General features: G+C 38.3%; 1 protein-coding gene across 1 annotated transcript in view; it reads right to left on the minus strand.

Annotated features, from left to right (window-relative positions):
* The window catches only part of SEPTIN9 (septin 9), a 264545-nt gene that overhangs the window by 201389 nt on the left and 37425 nt on the right, over positions 1-25731 (minus strand). Inside the window, exon 2 of the mRNA XM_039328025.1 lies at positions 17697-17753. Coding sequence (XP_039183959.1) covers positions 17697-17753 — 57 coding nt within the window. The remainder of the gene's footprint in view (positions 1-17696; positions 17754-25731) is intronic.

The raw sequence follows: 25731 nt of genomic DNA on the forward strand, positions 1-25731 counted from the left end.
AGGTCCATTAGCAACTTGGGACTCACTAAACAAAATGTGGGCTTGATAAAATGCCTCTGGTTCAGCAAACTGCCTCATGCAATGGATCGCTGGTGAGTCAGCCCAGGAGTTGTTAGTGCTTTGTTTCTTTTCAGTGTTACAGTTCTGTCAACAAACTTCCCTTAAATTAATTTTAAAGATCCTCTGGTCACAAGCAATCAAAAACATCCCTGTAAAAGCTATACATGTTTTTTAGGAAGGACTTATGGAGTAAACAGAGATTCCTGCCAGCTGCTACTTACGAGATTGCCCTAGAAAAATTCAACATGAATAGCCAATATTAATAAGTAGGCCTCTACTGGAAACTCTCCAGAGGGAGCTCTGGGAGAAGTAAAATATTCACAGATTTGCAGAACAATGCCTAGAAATCTATTTTTGCTCAGCTAGTCCATAAAAGAAGCAGGATCCTCATGACAAATATCTCTAGAAGTTTAATCACACCGATTGGTTAATTAGAAGTGATTGATATAGGTGGGCCTCTCAGATCCACCTTTTTAGAGGACAGACTTGTAGTGCTTTATTGCGCTGCTTATATATTTCACAATGCCTTCAATTTGAGAAGGTGCCTTCTCCAACTGTTTGCCTTTCCTGAGTCTTTCCATGACTGGGAACATGGCAGGAACTCTAAATTTAGGGCTGTTCTAGCCTGCTTGACCTGTGCTAAGTGGGATCATTGTCCATTTTGGACACTTTGCAACTACTCCCAAAGATGGCATTTATCTTTGTGCGCAAGGGGATGATACTGCTGTATTGAGTGAGTCATCTCCATTCCAGATTATTAAAATGGATGAATCATCTTCCCATGGAAGCAGAAGGGCTGATAAAATCCCTTTCAGTATTGCAGCCTCCACATTTGCCATGTATTGAACTACATGCATGCTCGCCTTTCAACCATTCTTCTAAATATAGCTGTCTGGTTACTCAAAACCCTGGGTGGGGAGTCAACTAATACTGTTCCTTCCAAGAAAGTGGGGAAAAAGTTGAGCAGTAGCCACATTGGAAATAAATAATTCTAACTTCTGGATGATAATAATAGAAGCCTTTTATATTGTGACACTTGCATACCTTCTAAAAATTTTAGCATATTCATAGGGCAGAAAGGACCATGGAAGTCAGCTAATCTACTTTATGTACACTGCAGGGTCTGTAACATCATCTCTGACAGATAAGCAGCCTCTGTATCCCCCAACAAATGAGATTTCACTACCTCATGTCACAGCCTGTTCTACTCACTAACAGCTCAAACAAAAGTTTCTCTTGTACCTATTTCCTTGTGGCTTTAAGACATTGTTTTTCGGTCTTGCCCTTTGAGTAATAAGAACATATATACTCTTTCTTCTATGTGACAACCTTCAGATTTGCAGTGTCTTATCCTATCAACCACTAGTTGTCTCTAAACACCCAGATCCTTTCATATGGCTTGTTTCCAAACCCCTCACTATCTTGATAGCCTTCCTCTGATCTCACTCCCATTTGTCATTGCCTTTTTGCACTATGGTACCCAGAATTGTTTACCATCACATGTTCCTGCCTATAGTTTATAGACTCATACTCCAGGATTCGTTAGTCTCATCAGTTTTAAGATACATGGACTTCATCTCTCAGAATGCTGGCTGGGAAACGTTGGGAGTTAAAGTCCACACACCTTAAAGTTGATGAGATTGAGAAATACTGAGATAGAAAATGGAGCATATGATCTAGCAGCCTCCCTATTTTTGATAAGAGCCACTTTGACCATGAAGCCAAACTAAATTCCCTACACTTATTTTGGAATGAATTCTTCCTGGAAGACAAAACAGAATCACAAAGGAAAAATGCTATAAAGTTAAACAGTTAAAAGCCACCGTATCTACCCACAACAATAAAATATTACATCAAGTTCAGGCTGTGTTAAGAGCAATAGACTTTGTGAAGGTGAAATGAAAGAGTCCGCCTGGTAGAAAAGAGCAGATGCTGGGTGCTCTTGGTGATGGGGGACGATTCCTGTGCCTATTATTATTATTATTATTATTATTATTATTATTATTATTATTATTATTATTATTATTATTATTATTATTCCTCCAGGAAAGTATTCCAAGAGGAAGACTGCTGGGCTTATTGCAAAATTTTAAGGTCATCTTTAAGTTACTTCAGTCCAGCAAGTTTATGACTTTAAATGAGAGTACCCATAGGCATACTCCAGTTTGTTGAACTGAAGGCTTAAAGGCAGCATCTTAGTGCCATTCAGCCTGAATGTCATTGGTCCCAATCTGTGGGGATTGGTGGTCATTTTTAGAATTGTAGGGGAATTTTGTGATAGTTGCCATGAAACATTTAACCAGGCACAAGACACCAATTTACTGAAAGATGAATTAGTGAGGTTTAGCTGCCTTCTCCTCCTCCCCCTCCCAACTGCCGCCACCTCCCAACATCATTCTATCTTGTTTTCTAAGGAGTACATCCTCAAATAAAGCACTAACAGAAGCCAGACACTATTTTTATCTTCTAAGAAGGACAGTGAAGCTGGAGCTGTCCTTGGAAGTAAGAAATGATGCCTTGGGCTTACAATCTGCTTTGCAGCATGCCAATGTCCTTCTTATTGCATCCTGGGAAGGAAATAAATAAGTCCAGAAGGGAAGGAGTCTGTCATACACCAAGACCGAACACTGCAATGTGAACCCCATCACTATAACATAGATACTTGAATTTAGGCGCATCATCTCTAAATGATGCTACTACTACATTAGCCTACTCCGTTGAAGAATACGCCCAGCTGCTTACCACCACCTGAGCTTCACCCAGTTCATTTCAAGAAGTATAAGATAACGAGAGTTTATTTTCTGTCTGAAATGCAGAGGGCCTTCTCTTCAGCAAACTGAAATTTAGAGGGCCTCCTGAGCAAACTTCCTATACTGGTCAAATGAGACAGTCATTTTTTCCATTATCTTTAGCAGCTAAATTGCATTGCTGCAGTAGAAAAGCTTGGGTTTTTTCCCCCCCTCAAATGGGGTGTGGAGACAGGAAGAAAAGATAAACCAATTATAGGCTAGGGGCCTGGATTTGGACAGTGTTTGCCTTTTAAAAATAAATTTCAAGGCAACTAGGATAATGCTTGCAAGACACATGAAGCATCCATTATGCAAACATACTCAGACATTGAAGTAGTTTCAGAAATACGGAGAATACCACAAAATTCCAAATCTGAGAATTATTCTCCGTATACAGACTGTAATGAAAGATAAATGAGCACAACTGTTTTCAATAGCTACAACATGTTCATTAGTCCAGTCATCACAAACTCTAGGAAATAAAAGTCATTTATGAAGGATTCTTATAGCAAGCCAGATAATGATCACTAATAGTTTAACATTGTCTACTCTGAGACCTACATGTCTGTCCTTGCCCTGCTTTTAAATGACACCATTCCCTCTTTTGGTGTTAATTGGGATATGATTTTTTTTTTCCTCCTATGCTTTGTTAATGAGATGGTAACATTTTTGTAAGCTTCTAACTTATGCCTTTAATTTTTTTTATTTCTCTCTACCTCTATTTCAAGGCACACTGTACTCAGCTAATTTCATGCCAAAAGTAGACTGAATTGATTGACAAAGCCTAGCATTTTTTTTTTCATTCCAACACCCTTGGATGGTACTAGAATGGAGAAAAAATGCTAGGCTTCATCAATCAATCTTTTAACCCAGGGGTTAAAACCACGCCCACCCCATTGCTGGCAATGGAAAAAAAGTTGTAAAACATCTCGACACCTCACGTGAGGTTGTGAGTTTGACACTCTTGTTCTAACTGTTAATCACCTCTTAACAGTGATACAGCTAAGGCCAATTTAGCCTATCTCACTTAGGGGCTGAAAGAGCAATGTTATAGGAATATGGCAGAAAATACCCAGTATAAGAGAATGTGCAGGGTCCCTGATGCTCTCTGAGCTTGGTTGTTTTCTTGCAGACATTTCATTACCAAATTAGGTAACATCATCAGTGCACTAGAGAATGTTTATGCCATGGAAATAGGCCCCAAATGTCAGCCACTCAGCCACTGATTCTTGATATGATATATGATATGAGATACTGCTGCCACACTATCTCATATCATATATCATATCAAGAATCAGTTTGGTGTAGTGATTAAAGCATTGGGCTAAGAAATTAGGAGTCCTGTCTAAGGCACAAAACCTTCGGCCAGTTGCTCTTCCTCAGCCCCAGGAAAGAATCAACGACAAATCACAAAATATTGCCGAGAAAACTGCAGGGACTAATCCAGGCAGCTGCCAGGAGTCAACACTGTCTCAAAGGGATACATTTATATTATACTAAATGAAGTCTGATGAAGCTAGTGCATAGACGGTACAAATTCTGTAGGCTCTGTAACATGCCATGCAATGTTAAAATGTTCAAGTTTATGATGCAGCGTGCCGGTGGAATCCGATACAGTTTATTCAATGGATTGGTTAAACAAATCATAACATAGTGTTTGAACCCAACCACTGTATATGCCTTTTCTCCCTGCTGCTCCTTCATCTCACACATAGATACAGACATTCATTTGGAAATTACTGCTTTGCTTTAACACACAAACTTAATTTCAATAATTTTAATACATGCTTGAAGAGAAATGTGGTTCCTCAAGGCACAATTCATGAGGAAAACAGATGAACACCCTTTCACAGCCTGATCTGGACCAAGTTCTAAAATCATGGAAAAAAAAAGAAAAAAAGAGAGAAAGAAATCCTGGGACAGGAAGGAATAGCCTCGACTCCCACACCACGAATAGCTATGCTCCAAGGACGGATTTAGAAGTGGTATGTTATTCTGTGGCTAAGTTACACAATTAGGGGTTTTGGAATGCACCAGAGAGTAGTTGAAGATCTTGTCTTTGCAGCTCTTAAGTTGTGTATGACCAGTAAGATTGCTCTTTCTCTCAATCTCTACCCTTCCCCCCCATCTCAATTCTGGAAACTGTTATTCATCTGTGAAAACAACACCGAGCAGTGGAAAAAGACAGAATTCAGCTTGAAACATCAGTAAGCCCAAGGAAATGTAGCAAAATCAATCACAGAAACCAAACTGCACATGAGAAAACTGGAGGGAGGGAGGGTTGGGATGTCAAAAGGGTTCAGGAGATAAGGCAAGACATTGTGTGCCACTTTGAGCCAGCCTTGACTCCTTGTGGATTATATGGACAACATCCCTGCAATTGTCTTGGCAAGATTTTGGAAATGATTTGTTCTTGCCTTTTTCGTAGGGCTGAAAGTCACCTGGATTTGTATTGAATGTGGGACTGGAACTTTCTCACATTTTCTAATCCAGAGTCTTTAACCACTACCCCAAACTGGCACACTTCATATTATTTTCAAATTTGGCTGCCTCTGGGCACATAACTGTATGCCTCAGAGGACATAATCTTATTTCAGATTTACACTGACCACCAGGATGCACCACGTAACTCATTTTGGGACTCTCATTTTGTGAAGAGAGGTACAGTATACTGGCCCTGATAATGGAGATAACAAAGACATTAATTTTGAATAATTATGAAGAGTTTCTAGAAAGATCTGACTCCCTGGGTTTTTTGTTTCAACTTCTTTGTTTTTAACCTTTTTTTCAATATGAGATGTTTCCTTTTCCAAAATTAAGTACATTAAGTAGGCCAGACTTCATTGGCAGGTTTTCATTTCAGTTAAATTTCAAAGCACTATGGTCATTGCTTCCAATAACAGTGGTATCTTTTTGCTAATCATCCTTATCTCAAATAGTTAAACAGTAATATATTCCTGGATTTTTCTCATACAGATATGACTCATTATTATTCCTATAGATCCCCTATTTATCTGCATGTTTCCTGACTTTTTTTTCCCTTGAATATGCTTAGGTATAGTTTGTTTTCACATAACTATTGAATAAATCATTATGATCTCACTTTACATTACATGCATATTCATCCACCATAATTTATCAACAATGGTAGATCATTGTTTGCATAGATATGTTTCAGAGGTGATTATTAGCTCCCAAGAATTATTCCATAACTTGGCTGCTTTTGATGAATTTTTCATTTTACCTCTGTCTGCACTTGATTTAGCATTTATAGTTTGCAGCTTTTGCAGTGCATTCTGTTTCTTTTAACTGTTCAGGGAACTGTTTATTGTTATAATATCAGAAGATGCTCAATAAACGATTAACTACAACAGGCAAAAGATCTGGTGCTGTGCACATGTTATACCAGGTTTATGGAAAATAAATTAAGCTTGGAAGAGCACATATTTCAATAATCAAGACAATTGGTGTCAGATGACCGACTTATCAGAAAGCTCTTTAAATAAAGCCCTGAAGCCTGGGATGAGATTGCTGTTTTGCAAAAAATTATTGATCGTTTATTGATGTTTCACACACTTTGAAAGCAAGATAGAAAAAGGCTTAATAGCTTTAATATAAATAATCCATATTAAGTGGATTGAGAGACAATTGGACTTGTTTGCTTAAGAAGATATAAATGATAAATGAGCATAAAGTCCACCCAGCGTAGAAGAATAATGCAATTGAGCACTGAGTGCCTTATCAGAAACTGATTGATAAATTGCGCATGGGCCATAGTCTATCTTCTGAAATAATGGTAAGGTAGAGCATAGGAAGTTAAGTAGCATCTCTTGTTTTGCTTCCCCCCCCACCTTAGACAAAACTATTCCAAGATATTTGAATGCAGAGGAAAGGTTATGCAATAAAACACAGCACAGATCAAACACCAACAGCAGGCAAATCTACACAAGGACTGTAATGCCTATTTTGACTTCGTAATGTGAATGAGGAATATTTTTCTTCACACTGGATTCTATACATATGAACAGCGCTCCCTGCTCCTTCACCCTTTCCTCTATCACCACCCCCTCTGTGTATTTCTGTCATACTATAGAAGACACTTCACTGTGAATTTAATATAAATGAAGAGACAACCAGTTATGCCATCCCATTCCCTTCCTCCTCCTCTTCTTCCTCCTCCTTGTATAGACATAACCTACTCTAGATCTGCCAGCAACAGGACAATCTTTACCTTTCAACACCTTTGCAGGGAATTGCTTGTCTGACTGCTGAAGTTTCTCAAGGTAATTCTGCCCGCTAGCACTGTGGAATCAGCCTGGTCTCCTCCCAGTGTGTCTTCCTCTTTACTCCCAAGGCTAAGCATTCCTGAGCAGATACATATTGCTTAGCATTGAGAGATAATGAATGTATTTATCTCTCTGCTGAGGTATTGTGCCCAAGCAAAGGGCAAACTGGAACATTACCAAAAAAATAACTGGATACAACTAAATTCCATTGTCCTTTGTTTAGTGTTCAATACTCCATGGCATCACAAACAGTTTTCTTTCTAAACGATAATATCTCACCCAAGAAGTTTTCACTAGGATACCATTCAGGCAGTCAATGAAGGTGCTTCCTAACTGCACTGTATCTTTTCCATGGCTTCCTCAACCATTCATTAAAAAAAAAAAAAATCAGATGGGCATAATATCAAAGATCTTATCCAGATAAGTGAATGTTTGGAGTGTGGGAGAACAAGTCTGAGATCTCTGAAAATGGCAGGGTTGAGAATGTAGCACAGTTATGGGGAGGGGGGAATCCAGTAACCAAGAAAATAAAGCGTATAGTCTACAAAAAGTATTTATTTTTTGTGGGGCATAATGCTAGGTCTTATTGTGATTTTTAACAGTGTAGAGATATCCTGGAATGCCATAGGGAAGGAGTATTTTACTTCTCAAGCACAGAGTTAAAGCAAAAACCAATGCATGAACAAAAATATCAGAAATTGCTGGTATATGGTGCCCAAATTCTCCATGTGACATTCTCTGAAACTTCAATTAACTTTTCATAAAAAAGGTTGTGGGACAAAAGGTTCAGAGAATGTCAGTCCACATCCTCACACCAATTTATTTTCATTATCTGTATTTGCCTATTTACACATGTGCTAGAGAATGTCAAATGTACTAGATTCAGTCTTTAAAAGTGTCTAAGGCTTCATGAGATCATCAAGTCTCATGACATTTTGAAATTTTCACACAAGATCTTTCAAAATTTCTGGAAAGAATATGAACAATTCCAGGAATCCTGTTTTAATGGAATCTCGTGATTTGTGGTCTTAATGCTTTTTTAACTAGGGGAGGGAACCCCCAGCCTTCCACCAGACTGTTGAATGCCAACTAATACAGGTGATCCTTGACTTACAACAGTTCATTTAGTGACTGTTCAGAATTACGACAGCACTGGAAAAAAAAGTGACTTATGACAGTTTTTCGCACTTACGGCTGTTGCAGCATCTCCATGGTCATGTGATCAAAATTGAGATGCCTGGCAACTGTTGCAATGTCCTGGGGCCACATCATCACCTTTTGCAATCTTCTTGTAAGCAAAGTCAATGGAAAAACCAGATTCACTTAACAGCTGTTATTAACTTAACAACTGCACTTAAACAACTGTGGCAAGGATTGTTTTAAAACGGGGCAAATTCACTTAACACATGTTTTGCTTAGCTCAATTATGGTCATAAGCCGAGGACTACCTGTAGTTCATGGTGTTCCTGGAGGAACAGGAGAATCCTTAGGCTTGGTCTCTGCTTTCGAGTGCAAGACTGCTGCATACAGTCTCTCTTGTACAGATTAAAAGGAAAAAGGCATTCCTAGATATGATGAGATGGTTTATTGCAGCAACATGTGCAGCACCAGTGTTTCAATATTTGGCCTTGGCAAAAAAATAAAATAAAATCAGTCAGCCCTGAACCAGGCAATATTCTGAGAAATTCTTTCAGCAAAGGTTTATTTTCCATACCACAACTGCCATTTGCAGGGAGAGCGCAGAAAGGTCAGTAAGGAAAACATACTTGTCAGTGTTTCATGCCTTTGTCATCTATGTCCCCACCTCCATCTTCCCCAATAGGCTGCAACTTTATCTACATTTTCTCCTTTGAAATGGGTCTTTTGTTGCATTTGTCACATGACATTAGGACCATATAACAAATGCACTGAGATTTCACTCTCTTATTAGTTTCATTCTGAGCAGGAGAAGAGGAACAGACAAATTGGTTAATGTTTCCTTCCTTATCATGCTCTGCTGGGGAAAAATGGTTGCCTCTAAGTGTTACATTACAACATTTTTTTTCTAGGCCTCTCTTATTCTCACATATAGATGGGACAAAATGTATATGAAAACAGGCATTCCTACTGATATTTATCAGAAGGAACATCCCCTGTCCCCTTTTGCCCCAACTGATTGGCTCCAGGTTCTGTCTTAGGCCCAGTACTTTTCAATATCTTCATAAAGACTTAGATGAGGGAATTGAAGGGGAACTCATCAAATTTGCAGATGACACTAAACTGTCAGGAGTAGCCAACAGAAGACAAACTCAGGATCCAAAAAGATCTTGACAAATTCGAACAATGGGCCCTATCCAACAAAATGAGTTTCAGTGTGGAGAAAAGCAAAGTTTTACATTTAGGCAGGAAAAATCAAAGATACAAGTACAGATTGGGCAAGGCTTGGCTTAAAAACAGTAATTGTGAGAGGGACTCTGGAGTCCTAATGGATGATCACTTGACTATGAGCCAGCAGTGTGCAGTAACAGCCCAAAAAGCTAATACAATTCTGGATTGTATAAACAGAGGCATAGAATCAAGATCATGTGAGGTATTAGTACTGCTTTATAAAACCCTGGTAAGACCACATCTGGAATACTGCAGCCAATTTTGGTCACCATATCACAAAAAGGTTGTTGAGAGTTTGGAAAAAATTCAGAGAAGAGCAACTAAGATGATCAAAGGCCTGGAGACTTTAACGTATGAAGAACAGCTGCAGAACTTGGGTTTGGCTAGTCTAAAGAAAGAAGAAATAGGGGAGACATGATATCAGTACTCCAGTATTTGAGGGGCTGCCACAAAAAAGAGGGGGTCATGTTATTCTCCAAAGCACCAGAGGGCAGGACAAGAAACAATGGTTGGAAACTGATCAAAGAGAGAAGCAACCTGGAATTAAGGAGAAACTTCCTGACAGTGAGGACAATTAACCAGTGGAATAGCTTGTCCCCGGAAATCGTGGGTGCTCCATCACTGGAGATTTTTAAAAAGAGGCTAGACAGTCACTTGTCTGTGATGGTATAAATTCTCCTGCTTGAGCAGAGGGCTGGACTAGAAGACCTCCAAGGTCTTTTTCTATTCTATTCTATTCTATTCTATTCTATTCTATTCTATTCTATTCTATTCTATTCTATTCTATTCTATTCTATTCTATTCTGACTCTGCAGTAAAATTACACTGCTTGTGATCTCCCACCAGCATTGCCACCAGCAATAAGAACTATAGACTTTTGGATTAGGTTTCATAAAAATTCTGATCATAAAAACAGATTTTGCTTCATGGAATTTAGAATTTATTGACACCAGAAAAAGGACCAAGGAAAATGTATTAATTCCATGACTGTCTGGATAAAGTGCTATTGCAGTCACTGATATGATTGTTTCCAGCCCTGAAAGAGTTACAGTGTGTGTCCCAGAAAAAACAAGGAAGCGACTTCTTAAATATATACAGTATGTGCTAAGAGTACACTGTGTTGCCCAAGAATAAGATAGAAAGCAATAGGATTGTTTAGGCATATGTCCTACAAGCGTGGGGTTAGCTCTATACATAAAGATGAAGGCAGTATGTAATTTAAGCAGAAGAATGTAAATAGCCATGTCTGTTGTACTGGACAGCCTATCAAGAGTCTAATTCAGAATATATGAAACCAGAGATATAGTGTTTGTGGCCACCAAGATATTGAGGTTCTTAAAACCCCAGCATCCCTTACCATTGCCTATGGTGACTTGGATTGACTGGAGTTTTGTTTCAGGAACATCTGCAAAACTAGAGGTTGCCCCCTTCAGCTGAAAAGGTTCTCCATTTAATTTCCCAGGGAGCAAAACTGAGGTAAGCTTTAAAGCAAATATCTATTGTGAAAGAACACAGCATGTCATATAATTTTGACATAAACCTGAATGCCAGAATTTGCACACTTAGATTATAATAAGACTTTTTCCAATAAAAGGAATGCCTAATGTCTACTCCACAGAAGTTCCCATAGAACTTGGCCTGTCTGTCTATAGTATCTCTAAAAAGCTAGCTGAAGCTTTATGAGACAAAAAGATAAAATGACTCAAGCATTAGCTTTGGCAATTAGCTAAAGGATGAGAGGTTTGGGGATCCCGCTGTGCAGTGGGTCAGTAAAGAAATGAACTCTGTGGCTTGGTGGTTTCTGGAAGGCTGAGGACTCACTGTGCAGCAAATGTTTTCCATGCAGACAATTCCAGGTTTAAATCAGAATCAACAAAAGATAACTTAAAACCACTTCAAAATCAAGAATATTTAAAAGAAGAAGCTGAAAAGAGAAAGGTCGTCTAACCTTACGGTGGCGAGGAATCCCGTCCTCAAGGTTACTTAGAGAAAGCCCTTTCAGCCCTCTGTACAGTACAATATACTGTACTATACATAATATTATACGCAGCAGGATGGACTGCCCTACTCAAGAAGAAATGAGCTATCCTATGTTTACTTGCATCCCTAAACATCCCAAATCCATTGAATACTGCCATATATATTAACATTTCTTAACCTTGACAGCTTTCAGATATGCACAATTGAACTTCCAGAGTTCCCCAACCATCTATTCAAGTCCACACATCTTAAAGTTGCCAAGGTTAAGAAACACTGATATATGCTACAGCATGTACAGAATTATGTTCGATGAAAGGCAGAATCAGAAATGATTGCTTGGGAGAAAAATGCTGCTGTAGATAAAAAAATACTGGAGTACATACTCTAATTCAGATTTTTTTTTAACCAGAGATAAATAAAAGAAAGCAAAACAAAAATAGGAATATCCAAATCAATAACGCAGCGACTAATAAACAAAGAATAACTAATGTGAAAAATAATAAGCCGAGTTGAATTTAGTTAAGGATGGGAAGTCACTAGCAAATCCCAAGGCTGCATTCAAGATTTGGAAATCAATTAAGTATCCCAGAAGTCAATTGTAAATCCTTTCCTAGAAATCTCTAAGATTTTTAGCATAGATTTGTCCATGAAGTCACAAAATGTCAAGCTATATTTCAGAAAATATAGAGATTTCAAAGACATGTAAAGAAGCCATTCTTAACCCTAAATATATAGAACTTTAGCTTGAAAACTCTTTCAGTCAGAGTAACTGCTGATTGGGATTATGGAAGATGGAAGCAGACATATTTGAGAGAATCAAGCAGGAAATGGCGAAACTTTCCTCTCTTTTTGGTTGTCGATAACTTTTCTCAGAGTCATATGTGTGTATTGAGCAATGAGCAAGTTTTTCAGCAGGGAACTGACTGTTCCTGGGGTGACTCACTCAGCTAAAGAGACAAAAGGAGCAGACCAGCCACAGGAAATGCAAGTGATCTCAGCTAAGAAGGCATTCAAAGCAGGTGGGCAGTGTCAGCCAACATGTAGCTAATTTGGCCATTGGCAAAGGGAAAAAAGCACTGACTGAGCATGTATTAAAAATAAAGATACTATCCTTGCATGATGTGTCCTAGGATGTAAGGCAGTTGAACCAAATGGATAATTTGCATTGTGTCTGCACATACCATTCTAGTCAGTTCTCAAATTGATAGATATTGCACATTTGTTAAAATTTCTAATTCCACCAGTGTTTGACTAGGAATGTTCAAAGCAAAAGTTGAACCTGAGAGTTGAAGTGTGTGTTTGTGCACGAGTCTGTATTCATTCAGAATTGTAATACTTTGTGTTGGTCGGCCTCCCTTGCTGATGTTTATTTTGGCAAGCATGGATTGCCAACTGTTAAGTACGAATTAGCTTTGCATGTTGATCATCTGCTGCCAGTTATTAAAATAGAAGATTTTTGTCTATTACTAAAATGGCACAACTGCCTTCCCTGGCAATGGGACAATGCAACTCCCTTCCATCTGTTACAGCAGTACAATCCCACATCCTTTATAGCAAAGTTTCATCAGATGTCAGAATGTCCTCTTTCAGGAATGGCGGATATCTACTCCCACAGAGAACCCCAAATGAGGCTGGGTTAAGGTCTTCTGTCAATATTCTCCTTTTGTGTCTCTGTTCATGGGGCCACTGGCCTGCTTGCACTGGGGAAGCTTACAGAAAGTGAACCTTTCCATTTCACTTTGTTTTCAAATGTATTTCCTGCCCACAAAAGATTTCCCAGCTTACAAAATAGTTCAACATCACTATCCAAAAATATAATTTAAAAGCAGCAACTAAAAATACAAACCAGAGAGGACCAATGATAAGTTCGCCGCTTAGAATATATATTTTTGGGCTACCAATTCGTTGTCTGAAATGGAATGATTATAAACATCAAGAGCTTAATTTAAACATACAAATTAGATAAAAGTGTGCTCCTCTCTACAACCACTGTGTTAGGATCTCCCACTCCTAAGTCCTGCCAGGTCAGGGAAGAAACTCAAGAGCACTAAACTCCTTCTTACTATAGTACTGGCAATCTTTTCTTCCCCAAAGGTTTCTCTTTAACACCCCCACCCTCTTTTGTTCTCCTCTAGTCATCTCTTTCTTCCATGTTTCCACCAGCCCCATGCACATATTGTTCCCATCACTTCATTCCACTTTTTTTTTCCCAATCTGGGTGGCCTCCAGGTAAGTGACTTCACCTCCCAGAGCTTTTAATAATAACTACCATAGTCTAAAAATGCTGGAAACTGAAGTCCACACTGGGCAAATATGATTCAGTCTATTTAAATAATTCAAGGCCATTATGATTTGTCCCTTTGGGGTGATATAAGCATTTTGATCAGCACTTGTAAGTGTTAGCCTGGCCCTTTTTCACACACTATCAAAATGTAAAACACTTTGGTAGGCTACAAAACATTTCACAATCATCTGATTCCATTTACCGATCAAAAGGCTCTCTGTTTCGATTTGGAAATATGTTTCACTGGGATGATATGACTGAAATGTCAATGAATCCAGGTTCTGTATAGCCCTATTAAATTTCACTTGGAGCTAAATATCAAATAGAATCATACATGAACCAAATATTTTCAAACTATTTTTAAAAGGAATTTTTGCTTTTGGTTTGAAAAACTATGAAACAATCCTCTGCAAAAGGGATAGACAACGTTTATTATTTGCCTTTCTTTTCTTGGTATATTATAGGGCACACTTTTTCTAACATAGGATGATTTTTATAAAACCCATGAATGTATCTATGGATATGAATGGGTGGGCAAAATACCATACAAATTTTATCCCATTTATCTATAAACATAAAAAAAGCAAAATCAGAGGAAAAGAAAGGGTGGAAATGTCTCTTCTGATATTGATATATTTGGGGTTTTTTAACCGAAAAAGTGTAGGGCACTCAATAGTTTGAATAGTTGAAAGTGTGGTGGAGCACTTAATGATTTTTGCTCCTTCCTGTGATACCAAAGAAATTCAGTCTTAGGGTGTTTTATGTGAAAATGAAGTCTTTGTTCAACACCTGTATTCTAAGGTGAATCAAGAACAAAATGTGAAAGAAACAACAGATGCATCGAAAGGACAAACATCTCCAATTGAAGTTTCCATGCTATCAGCAAAAGTACATGATTTACTGTTAGTAGCTTTTGGTTTTATTACAACACAAGTTATGTACAAGCCTCAAAACAAGCCATGATCTGTCAATGACCAAATGCTGATGGTGCAGAAATGGGGACATAAGCCCGCTGACACACTCTGAGCAAATGGCTTCATTGTAGTTGGTTCCAACATAAAGCCTTTCTCTTAATGGTTTCATATTACAGCAAGGGAGGAAAGTAAATAACCTTTTATTTTCGATTTTTTTTTTAAAAAAAAATCCCTTTCAGCAAGGTCTGAATGCTGTTTCTTTTTAAAAAGTCAACTGGTTAAATAAAAATTAGGAGCTGTCTTTCCAAATAGAAATATTTTTTCAATTCACTGTGGAGCATATAACCCTACTTAAGTGCTCAGAGATGTATAGAGGTATCTAAGAGAAAACAGATTTGTGGCATTACCTGTGAAACAGGATTGTCTACTTCTTTTTCCATTCAAACAGAGTTATATGAGAGAAGGAGATATACTAACAATTTGTGTAGACTTGCATCATTTTTTAAAAGAGTGGTTAGGTGTGGGAAAGACACTTATTGCATTTTTCACCTATCTCTTTTCCCCCAATGAGAAAACCTCATTAAACCTCATTGTTAGTTTGTTTGTTTATAAAATGTATTGGTCACCCATTTTACCTCAGGGTTGCTCTGGGTGGCTTACAATTATAACAGATAAAAATAGTACAAACTAAAAACATAAATATGTTAATACGCAAGCAAACACTATTGATCGTGTTGTTTTATATTTATCGTAACAAGAACCTTTATCATTTGCATTAATTAAAAAAGATACAGAAGGATTATGTTAAAATTGCTCAATGTCTTATTTTTGTAAAAGTTAAAAAAAATGCTGAACTAGTGGGGATGGTGTGTATGTACGTTCCACTAAAAACAAAGCATAGGACTCCCTATATAGGAATCAGAATTACTGCTGATCTTGAAGAGGATCATAAGATATGGATCTTCATGTTGTTCTCTTTTGAACCTTTACACAAATAAGAAACTGGATATCTGCTTTGCCATCTCATCATCAGTCCAGCCTCTAGCTGAAGAACAGCATTCTATCAAATAAGCACGGTCCTTTGGAATGTGAAAATGCAAAAGGGCCTTTAGAAAGACTTTTTTTTTTTTTAAATCTATTTGGACACACATACATTCAAAAGGGGTGGCAATCTGTCCCTGGTTCTACAAACACAAACTGGCACAAGCCATTCTTTGTCTCCTATGATGCCATATTACAGAAGCAGCAGCCTGGCAGTCAACTTCTTATGCAAGCCTATGCTGAGCTCTTTGTGCCTCAGCTCTATGCTGACAAAATCAGCCATATTTGGAATGCTACTTTCAGAGCTCAAAGGGCCACCTGTGGTTTCAATCCATCCAAGAGACGTGGGCAGTGAATATAACATGGGGCATATTACTGAGTGATGTGATGTGCCATCTGTGCCAGGCAGCCTCTTTCACAAGGGCATGACATGCTTTAAAACACATCGAGCAAACAAAGAAGACAAATGAGAATTGCAGTGGATTATTTATTGAACCAGCCCATCAAATGATGAGTCAGTAGATCTAATGTGCATGGATCCACACAGGAATTCTCTTAGATTTGGGCAAACTGTTCAAGTTTCTCTTCCTTGAAGACAGCTGAGAATAGTTACATCTTTTATGGAAAAATTATTTTCAGGGAAAACAATTATTATAGTTTTTTAAAATTTAGTATAGGTTTTATTTCATTAGCATTTCATTTTTCCTATGAGAAGGCCAAAGCTTGAGAGAGGACGAATACCATGGCCAAGAGAAGTACTTAGCATCTCTCTTTGACCAGGTTCAATGGGTTGCTGGGGCTTAGAATTAAGCAAAGTCAGGTGGCTTTGATCTAGGCAGAGTATACGATTCATCCTATTCTGGAGCCAAAGTGGCGCAGTGGTTAGAATACAGTATTGCATTCTGACTGTGCTCACTGCCAGAAGTTCAATTCTGACCAGCTCAGGATCTCAGCCTTCTATCCTCCCGAGGTCAGTAAAATGAGGACCCAGATTGTGGGGGGAAAACATGCTGACACTGTAAACCCCTTAGAGAGTGCTGTATAGCACTATGGAGTGGTATATAAGTTCTAGTGCTAGTGCTATTCATGTATCCTCAAAGCATTCTTGTGAAGTAGCTTAGCCATGATAAAGTCAAGTTAATCCAAGAATTTCATAACTGAGAAAAGGAATCTCCCTCACTCTACTCTGGCAATCTAAGCCTCTATCTGAGAGATATTTAATTCATATGAAGCAAAATCTGGAAGGTACAGCTCCCCAATGTTAACAAAAAGAGATACCTGCTTAACCTCAAAAGAGGTGAAGAGTTATTACAGTGATATGTTATTCTTGCTGTGATGAAGGCTGGAAATCTTTATACATTCTTTCCTTTTTCTTTATTATACTTTCTTTTTTGAGAGGTTCTTGGTGCTCTCTGAGCTTGCTTTTGTTTTCTTGCAGATGTTTCATTATTCAAACTAGGTAACATCATCAGTGCCAGTGTTTCTTTTTTCTTTTTTTTCCCTTGCACTTTTTATTTTTTCTTGACCCAAGTTTAGTTTTTACTATTGTAATTAAAAATTCTTAATAAAAATATCTTTTTAGAAAAGAAACATAACAAAGCAATTAGGAGTCTAACTTTTTATCTAAAATATTATTCTGTACAAGCATTCCTGTGCAATAAATATAGTTGCAGACTAGAACAAGTAATTGTGTTGGCTCTAATTTCTCAAAAAACAATACTCTTTCTGATGTAAAATATATGCTGCCCTTTCTTTCCATTATCTGTTATCTGATCCTTCCATGGAAACTATTGTATGGACTTCACTGCATTACTTTACACTTGTAAAGATTGCTAAAAAGGGTGCTCAAGGATTGTCTCTTTGTAACTGATGCAACAATCCAACCATGCTTACTTAATGAACCTACTCACTAAGGGATAAATGAGTACAATCAGGGAGTCTAGTTCTTCAGTCTAACCCTATCCAGACAGCTTACTTGGACTTGTTGGATCTGCAAGTCTTCGGAGTCTCCCACTGGAGGTCCTTGAGGTTCCTGGGACAAAGAAGAAAATGCATATAGATGATTAAGTAGATGTAATATTCAGGGTATCCTCTGGTTATTTTGGCAAAAGCTATCACAGTAAATGAGCTTGGAATTTCTAAATACACATAAATCAACTGAATGCATTCAACACAACATAGATTATGCTTGCAATTTCATCAACAAAATCAAAAATGGCAATGATGACTAAAAATATACATGTTGAAGCATAGATTTGTTTTTCCTCTTCCAGCACAGACCAAGAGGTACTAAGATATCTCCATTAGAAAATAGTAATTTAGGAAGGAATCACCAAAATACTGTTTCTCAAAACTCTTGAAAGAAATTATGCTACAAATTATGCTACAATCACTGACTTGATATTTCACAGAAGGACCTCTGAATGAGAGACAGCTTCTAATTTCCACAACCTACTTTTAGAGTGAATTTTCAAAATGCTTACATGATATTAGATAGAAAGATGGGCATTTGAAGATTAAGCAAGGTACCATATTTTTCAGATACTGGTTGTTGTTCAAATGCTATTTATGTAGGAGAAGAATAACAGAATAACAGAGTTAGAAGGGACCTTGGACGTCTTCTAGTCCAACCTGCACAAGCAGAAGACCCTATACCACTTCAAATAGGTGGTTGCCCAATCTCTTCTTAAAAGCCTCTAGTGATGGAGCACCACAACTTTTGAAGGCAAGACATTCCACTGGTTAATTATTCTTACTATCAAGAATTTCTCTTTAGTTCTATGGTAGGTTGGTTCTCTCCTTGATTAGTTGCTTCTTTTCCTGCCTTCTGATACGTTGGAAAATAGATTAACCCTCTCTTCTTTGTGGTAGCCCCTCAAATATTGGGACACTGCTAGCATGTCACCCCTAATGCTTCTTTCCTCTAGACCAGCCATACCCAATTCCTGCAACCGTTTTTCATATGTTTTAATCTCCAGCCTGGGGAAGGAGTCAAAAGAGAACCAAGGCTAGAATCATTATATGTTGCAGCATTTATTTTCTCCTGAGGTAAAGTTCACCCAGTTTTGAAAGTACTGACATATGCCATTAGTTCTATTAGTGACCTTCCATAAGAAATTTAATAGTTTGTACAGCAAGGGAGAAGATAACTTGAGAGAAATATCTTTCTATATGACAATTCTCTCACTTTTGTTCAACATTGAAATGCAACCATTGGAAAATTAAAATACGACCATACTGGAACATTCCACAGCATAACTCTGCAAAATTACAGCGTTGAGGAAAGCTAGTTGATTTGTGGCTAAACATAATTCCTTGTGACTTTATGATATACAACTTGGCAAGCACTAGCCCATTTTCCACAAGTCAACAATCCTGATAACTGACTTCCTTTCAACTGATGCTTTTATTTGGGGTTACGTATTTAATATGTAAATCAAAACCCTCTTGAAGCCTCCCCTATACCAAAAGTCTGGAAATATTTTTCTTCTGCCATATTGTTAAACTGTTGCACTAATTTCCTTATTATATTGTGAGTGAGACAACCGCAAATCATCCTTACTTCTACTAATGCAGAATTTTCCCCTTTATTCCCATACTCTCCAAGGACAGCTTCCAGGTGCATTGAATCTGCAAGAGTTTGTTACCCATTAACCTTGAAGGGAAGTCAAGTGACTCTCAGAGGCTAGAAAGTGAGGCCATAAAGGCAGGAGAAATATCAGCAATTTCACACTATAATTCATTGCTGGTTTAAGGATGAGTGAAAAGCATTTCAACAGTCAGAAAAAGACCACAAACTGTTATTCAATCGATCAATGAATCAATGAATGAATCAATCAATCAGAATAGAGCTAGAAGGGACCTTGGAGGTCTTCTAGTCCAACCTCCTGCTGAAGCAGGAGACCCTATATCATTTCAGATAGATGGCTGTCCAGTCTTTTCTTAAATTATTCTAGTCCATAGGGGGTAATTTTTTTCTTTGCTTCAATTCTAGCAAGAAATTAAAATCTGAACAGTGGCAGAGATGTGCCATAAAAATGGGTGATGATGATGAGGTTATCCATTCAGTTGTGTCCAACTTTTCACAATTCTACAGACCAAATCTATCCACATCTTCCAGTCTTGCACAACTTCTTTGAATTGTTCTATACTCTGGCTGGTGCCCAGCTATTGTGGTCTTTGGTGGCCTGGTTTCCTTTTACTGCTTACTTTTCCAAATATAATTGCTTTTTTCATTGAATTCCTCTGTCAATGCTGTAAACATTGGATGTTCCCGCTCTGACAACTGATGAAAATTGCAGCCATTTTCTCTTTTCTTTTAACATGCTTTTTCTAGTATTTAGAAATCAGGTGTAGAAGTGGGAGGGGGGTTGGAATGAAAGCTCCAGCTCACCCAGCCATAATAATAATGCTGCTGTGGGAACTGAAGGATGAGCTGATAATGTTGTGGCAGGCTGAGGAGCTGGGGAGAAAGCCCACGTTTTAGGCTAATTGGAGATTTATGACAGCTTATTGGGGGTGCAAATTGCACTTTGTTACTTTGTATCTGGAGGAAGGGAATTTAGTTTTTGGGTTCAACTATGTAGTGCCAATACTTTGTTTCCTGAATAAAATGTACTTTAAGGAAGAATTTTTGCCTTGAAGTTCTTTTGATAGGTTTCATCTATCAGAACTATGACATCCTCCACTTGACATGACCAAATCTTACTGAATTTGGCCCTTTGCTTGACAAAAGAAAGACCTGTTATACACTGATGCCTTTGACTCCCCTTTCTGATATTTGTGTTTTGTAGCAAGTGAAACAATAGGAAAAGGCTACACAATTCATATAAGACACATTAAGCAAATCTGAGTTTGCCAGTGAAAGTGCAACAAACTGATGAAGAAGGATTCTTAAGACAGTTAAGATGGTGAATAATTGTCTATTATACAGTTTCTAAAATAAAACTCCCCTTCTGGAAAAGAAATTGGAATATTATTCTGGAGTGTTTATAATTATATCCACTTCCTTCCATCCTATGAAAAGACAATCTGTAGTTGGAGTCTTCTATTTCCTATTAGGGCATAAAACAGCTCACCTTTCTCTTTTATATATATATATACTGTCAATGCTGTGACAAAACATCTATCGCAAGGGTCTTCAAACATGGCCCTTTTATGACTCATGGACTTCAACTCCCAGAATTCCTCAACGAGAACCATGACATATACTTTATATATATAATATATATAAACTTTATTAGAATTTTCAAAACAGAATAAAAACTAACAAGAACTAATATTAGAATAAAAAAAAAGGAAAAAAGAAAGAAAAATGAAGACAAAAGTGCAGAAACCAAGAAAAATATATAAAAAAGCATGAGGGCAAGTTAACCTTACACTGTGGTTACAGCATTATTTTTTCCCTATAATCTATTGTTTTGATTCTAATTGTCAGAACCACATATCATAACTACATTATTTTCTTTCCCACAAAAATTCAATAAGGGATTTCCAGTCATTGTTAGACAATGTTCTCTTTCTAATTAAAGTGCTCAATTTGGCCATCTTGGCAAGTTCCATCATCTTCACCATCCATTGTGGATAAAGTTGAATCTTTCCACCTTTGTGCCTTTAATAGCTTTGCTCCAATTGTCATATAGTAAAACAAAGTTGACTTTTTCCCCAGCTGCTTTCTCCAACTGCTTTCCCATTAATCCCAAAAGAAAAGTCTCTGGATTCAATTGTATATGAATCTTTCAAATCTTCTATATTATTTTATGCAGTCTGAGCCCAAATCTTTGTAGCCTTGTTACACATTCACCAAATATGATAAAATGTGCCTTCCTGTTGATTACATTTCCAGCATAAATTTGAAGGATCTTTATACATTCTAGCCAATTTTTCCAATGATATGTAGCAATGATACATCATTTTATATATAAATAATATCTTTAAGACTATAATGTAGAATCAATTTTAATCCTTTCAACCTTATATTCTTTCAGGTTAAATTGGAGAGTTTTCTGTATGAGTTTTCTGATATAATAGAAAATTATATCAGATATAATTAGTCAACTTGACAAATAACATCTCACTTTGAAAAATCCTTTTCTGTTAATCTTTTTCTGATAGCTTAGTTGTATGCTCTAAACATACATCCAAGCTCACTTGTTTTGTTAAGTTTTGTATGCTTACATATAATTTTAGGAAACATATATATTATGTTTTTAAAGTTTTGAAACATCAACACAGCATTTTATAAAGCCACACATCAATAGTGTGGCAATCCATCATTAATAAAGATAGGGTTTAGATTGCCACATAATGGTGTTCTGACTGCATCTAATGTTATAAATTGGTAGTGTGTGGAAACATCCACTGTAAGCAGAAAACTTGTGGGCAAACCTCTGAACTTCAACCTAATTCAAATTCACATTTCTCTGTCTGTCTCTGTCTCTGCCTCTCTCTTTCTCAATCTCTCATTTTCAGTTTCACTATCTATAGTTTCATTTACACAATGTCAGCAATAATAATTAAACATAGTACATAAAAAAATCCAATCTAAAAAATTCAAAAATGTTGGAAAAACAGCAACAAATTTAACAAAAAGGCAGGGAAAAAAATTACAACTCCTCCAACCCAAGCCATAAATGATACAGTATAATCCGTGGTGGGATTCAGCCGGTTTGTAACAGTTCGTAATTTTTTGTTGAGTTCGATGAACTGGTTATGATAAATCTGTGCAAGCCTCCTCTGCTGCCTCCCTCTGCCAGCCCTGGTAGCCTTCCACCATCACCGCCATTGCACTTTCTTGATGCCTTGAGTCTCCCTTCTCCATTCTGGAAATGGCAGCCCTGTTTTCTGCTGCTTTCTCCTGGCGGAAGGGAGGAAAGGAAGGACGCTTCATATGGACGGATGCTAAGCTCCAGGAAAACTACACTAGCTGGAGCTTTGAAATTGCCCCCACCCCTGCCCCTTCACTTTTCTGCCTTAAAATCCAGAGCAGACACATTTTCCTCCTGATCGAATGAGGATACGGTAATTACCGGGATGATTTTTGTAAGAAGCTGAGTGTCAATGCTGTACAATGGATGTTCCTGCTCTGACAACTGATGGAAATCGCAGCCATTTTTACTTTGCTTTTAACATGCTTTTTCTTCTGTTTAGAGATCAGGTGTAGAAGGGGCGAATGCTTGAGCTCAGCTTCTTCTTCTTCTTCTTCTTCTTGTGCCATATCCATTATCGGACATTGACGATCATATTGGCGATCCTGTTTTTATCAGTAGCCACAAGAAAAAGTGCTGCTGAGTTTTGTCCAAAACAGCTAGCCATAATAATAATGCAGCTCCGTGTGAACTCAAGGACCCAAACCGATAACATTTTGGCAGGCTGAGGAGCTGAGGAGAGAGCCCGTGCTCCAGGCTAATTGGAGAATGTGAATTATGACTGCTTAGTGGGGGTGGGACTTGCAACTTATTATTTTGTATCTGGGAGAAGGGAAGTTTTGGGTTCAACTATGTAGTGTCAATACTTTGTTTCCTGAATAAAATGTTCTTTAAGGAAGAATTCTTGCCTTGAAGTTCTTTAATGGGTTTCATCTATTGGAACCATGACACGAGTGTCTGCTCTGGATTTTAAGGCAGAAAAGCGAAGGGGTGAGGGTGGGGGGCAATTTCAAAGGGCCTCCTGGAGAAAAAGAGCAAAACTCTTCTGTTTGCCATCTGAATTGGGTGCTGAGGCTAAACCTGAGGGAAAGAAATCCGCTCCTCAAGGGCTTTGCAGAAGCACCAGGGAGGGGGAGCCTGGCTTTCCTTGCCCAGCTCTGGCTGGAGTAGTTTGTCCAGAGCTTAGCATCTTTCCATACAAAGCATCCTTCCTTTCCTCCCTTCTGCCAGGAGGAAAGTGGAAGAAAATGGGGCTGCCATTTCCAGAACGGAGAAGGGAGATGCACGGCAGCAAGAAAGTGCAGACCAGCATAAGGAAGGAAGGAAGACTTAAGGACATCTGAGGAGGCGAAGAAAGCTACCATAAGCTGCCTTTCTCCCTTTCTATTTTTCTTGGCTAGGAAGAAGGCAGCCCACATGGGTTGCTGATTCATGCAAGTAGGTGTGCCATGGTGATGATGGAGGGCTGGTGGAGGGATATCAGGGCTTGTGGAGGGAGGCAGCAAGGGAGGCTTATGCCCCCCCCCCAGTCATGGCGCAAGCTATGGGAGAGTTGGTGGAAGAGAAAGGGGTGGCGGCTGCCCCCAGGGAGATGATGGCATTGGGAAGCGGGGACTGAAGAAAGCCCTCCAGTGGCAGATGCAGCTGTTGCACCACAGCGGCAGAGCCTTTCACCGTCATTCCCCCCGGCTCCTAAATGGTGGAGGGGGACTGGGTAAGGTCCATTCTCCATTGCATGACAGTCCAGCTTGGGAGGGGAGTAAAAGGGAAGAGGCGGATGGGCAGCTGGGTCATTGAACCAGTGAGGGGAGCTCACCAAGCAGGTGGTGGCCTAGGTGCAGGGGCCCTGAAGTAAGCAGGTGCAGGGTGCGTGGGGCAGCTCCCCCCACCCTAACTTGGTTTTATGGGTGCACCTCTTAAAGGGTTCTGTGATTTCAGAGAGAACCGGTTGTTAAGCTATTTGAATCCCACCACTGAATATAATAACAGTTTGTCTACCAAAACTCAGGGCCTTTTTTCCCATAGAATGCCCAGAATGGAGTTCTGGCACCTTTTTTGGATGGAACCTTGTAGGATAGGCAAGGCGGGTTGTATGAAGTGTGTGAGTTCCAGCACCTTTTTTTAAAAAAAAGAAAAATAGCATTGCCAAAACTAATATATTTAAATAAACCATTTGAATCCATATTTGAAAAACAAATTAAACCAAGACTATATTCCATTTTTAGCCAGTCTCTCATTACTGCACCTATACAAAGGCCTAAATAGCAATAGCACTTAGACTTATATACCACTTCATAGTGCTTTACAGCCCTCTCTAAGTGGTTTACAGAATCAGCATATTGCCCCCAACAATATGCTGGGTCCTCATTTTACTGACCTCGGAAGGATGGAAGGCTGAGTCAACCTTGAGCCAGTCAGGATCAAACTCCTGGCTGTGAGCTCAGTTAAATTGCAATACTGCATTCTAACCACTGAGCCCCCATGGCTCTTGTTGGTACCCCTACCCTTCTACTATCATGCCATCATTTTAAATATTCCAAAACATAAGCTGCTTATAATTCCAAGAAAAGAGAATATATATTATTACAATTTACCATATGTATATAACAGGAGTTGCATAGTACTAAGGCAAGAAACTGAGATTAATGGGAATGCAAGACTAGAGTTTCTCTTAATCACTACTTTATTCAATTTTATGAAACAAACTCACTAATCTGAAGTAAAAATATTAAGACCATCTTCCTGGCTATGGTGGTTTCCATAACTGGATTGTGAACCCCTCACTTCCATTTGTCAGTTAAGGCTGGGCTGGAGAAAATAGGAATCACAGTCCAACATGACCCTATAACTTGAGGGCACTTGATTTTAGAAAAGTTTAAGGTGAGAGGAATAAAGAGAAAATGGATGAAATGCTGCACCTGCCAACATTCCCTATTCAAGCCAGTCACGAGGAATTTGCGGTCTACTGTCCAACTTTCCCCTAAGAATAATAATGCAGTAAGAGAAGAACCACATGGAAAGCTGCATCTTTCAACAGTGGTGTATTAAAAATATTCCTGCTGGGCAAAATTATACAGTACACTGCGCCTGCTTTTTTCTTTTTCTTTAAAAAAAAAAACACACTTAAGCCAGCTGTTTTCATTTTGAAGGAAAGGAATAGCACCGACATGAAGCTCTAAGCTAAAATGTACTCCTGATGCAAACTCAGTTTCTATATCAACTTCTTACTAAAATAATTCTATTATTTGCCTCTTGACATACTTTTGTCTCAAGAGCTACCAAAAAGGTCCTTAATATTTAGCTATTTTTCCTAATGCCGCCAATAAACTGGCTTATTTGATAGATTTGTAACTCAGACTATTT

This window comes from Crotalus tigris, unplaced genomic scaffold, assembly GCF_016545835.1.
Source record: "Crotalus tigris isolate CLP2741 ecotype Arizona unplaced genomic scaffold, ASM1654583v1 scf7180000024370.6872682, whole genome shotgun sequence".
Taxonomy (NCBI): Eukaryota; Metazoa; Chordata; class Lepidosauria; order Squamata; family Viperidae; genus Crotalus; species Crotalus tigris.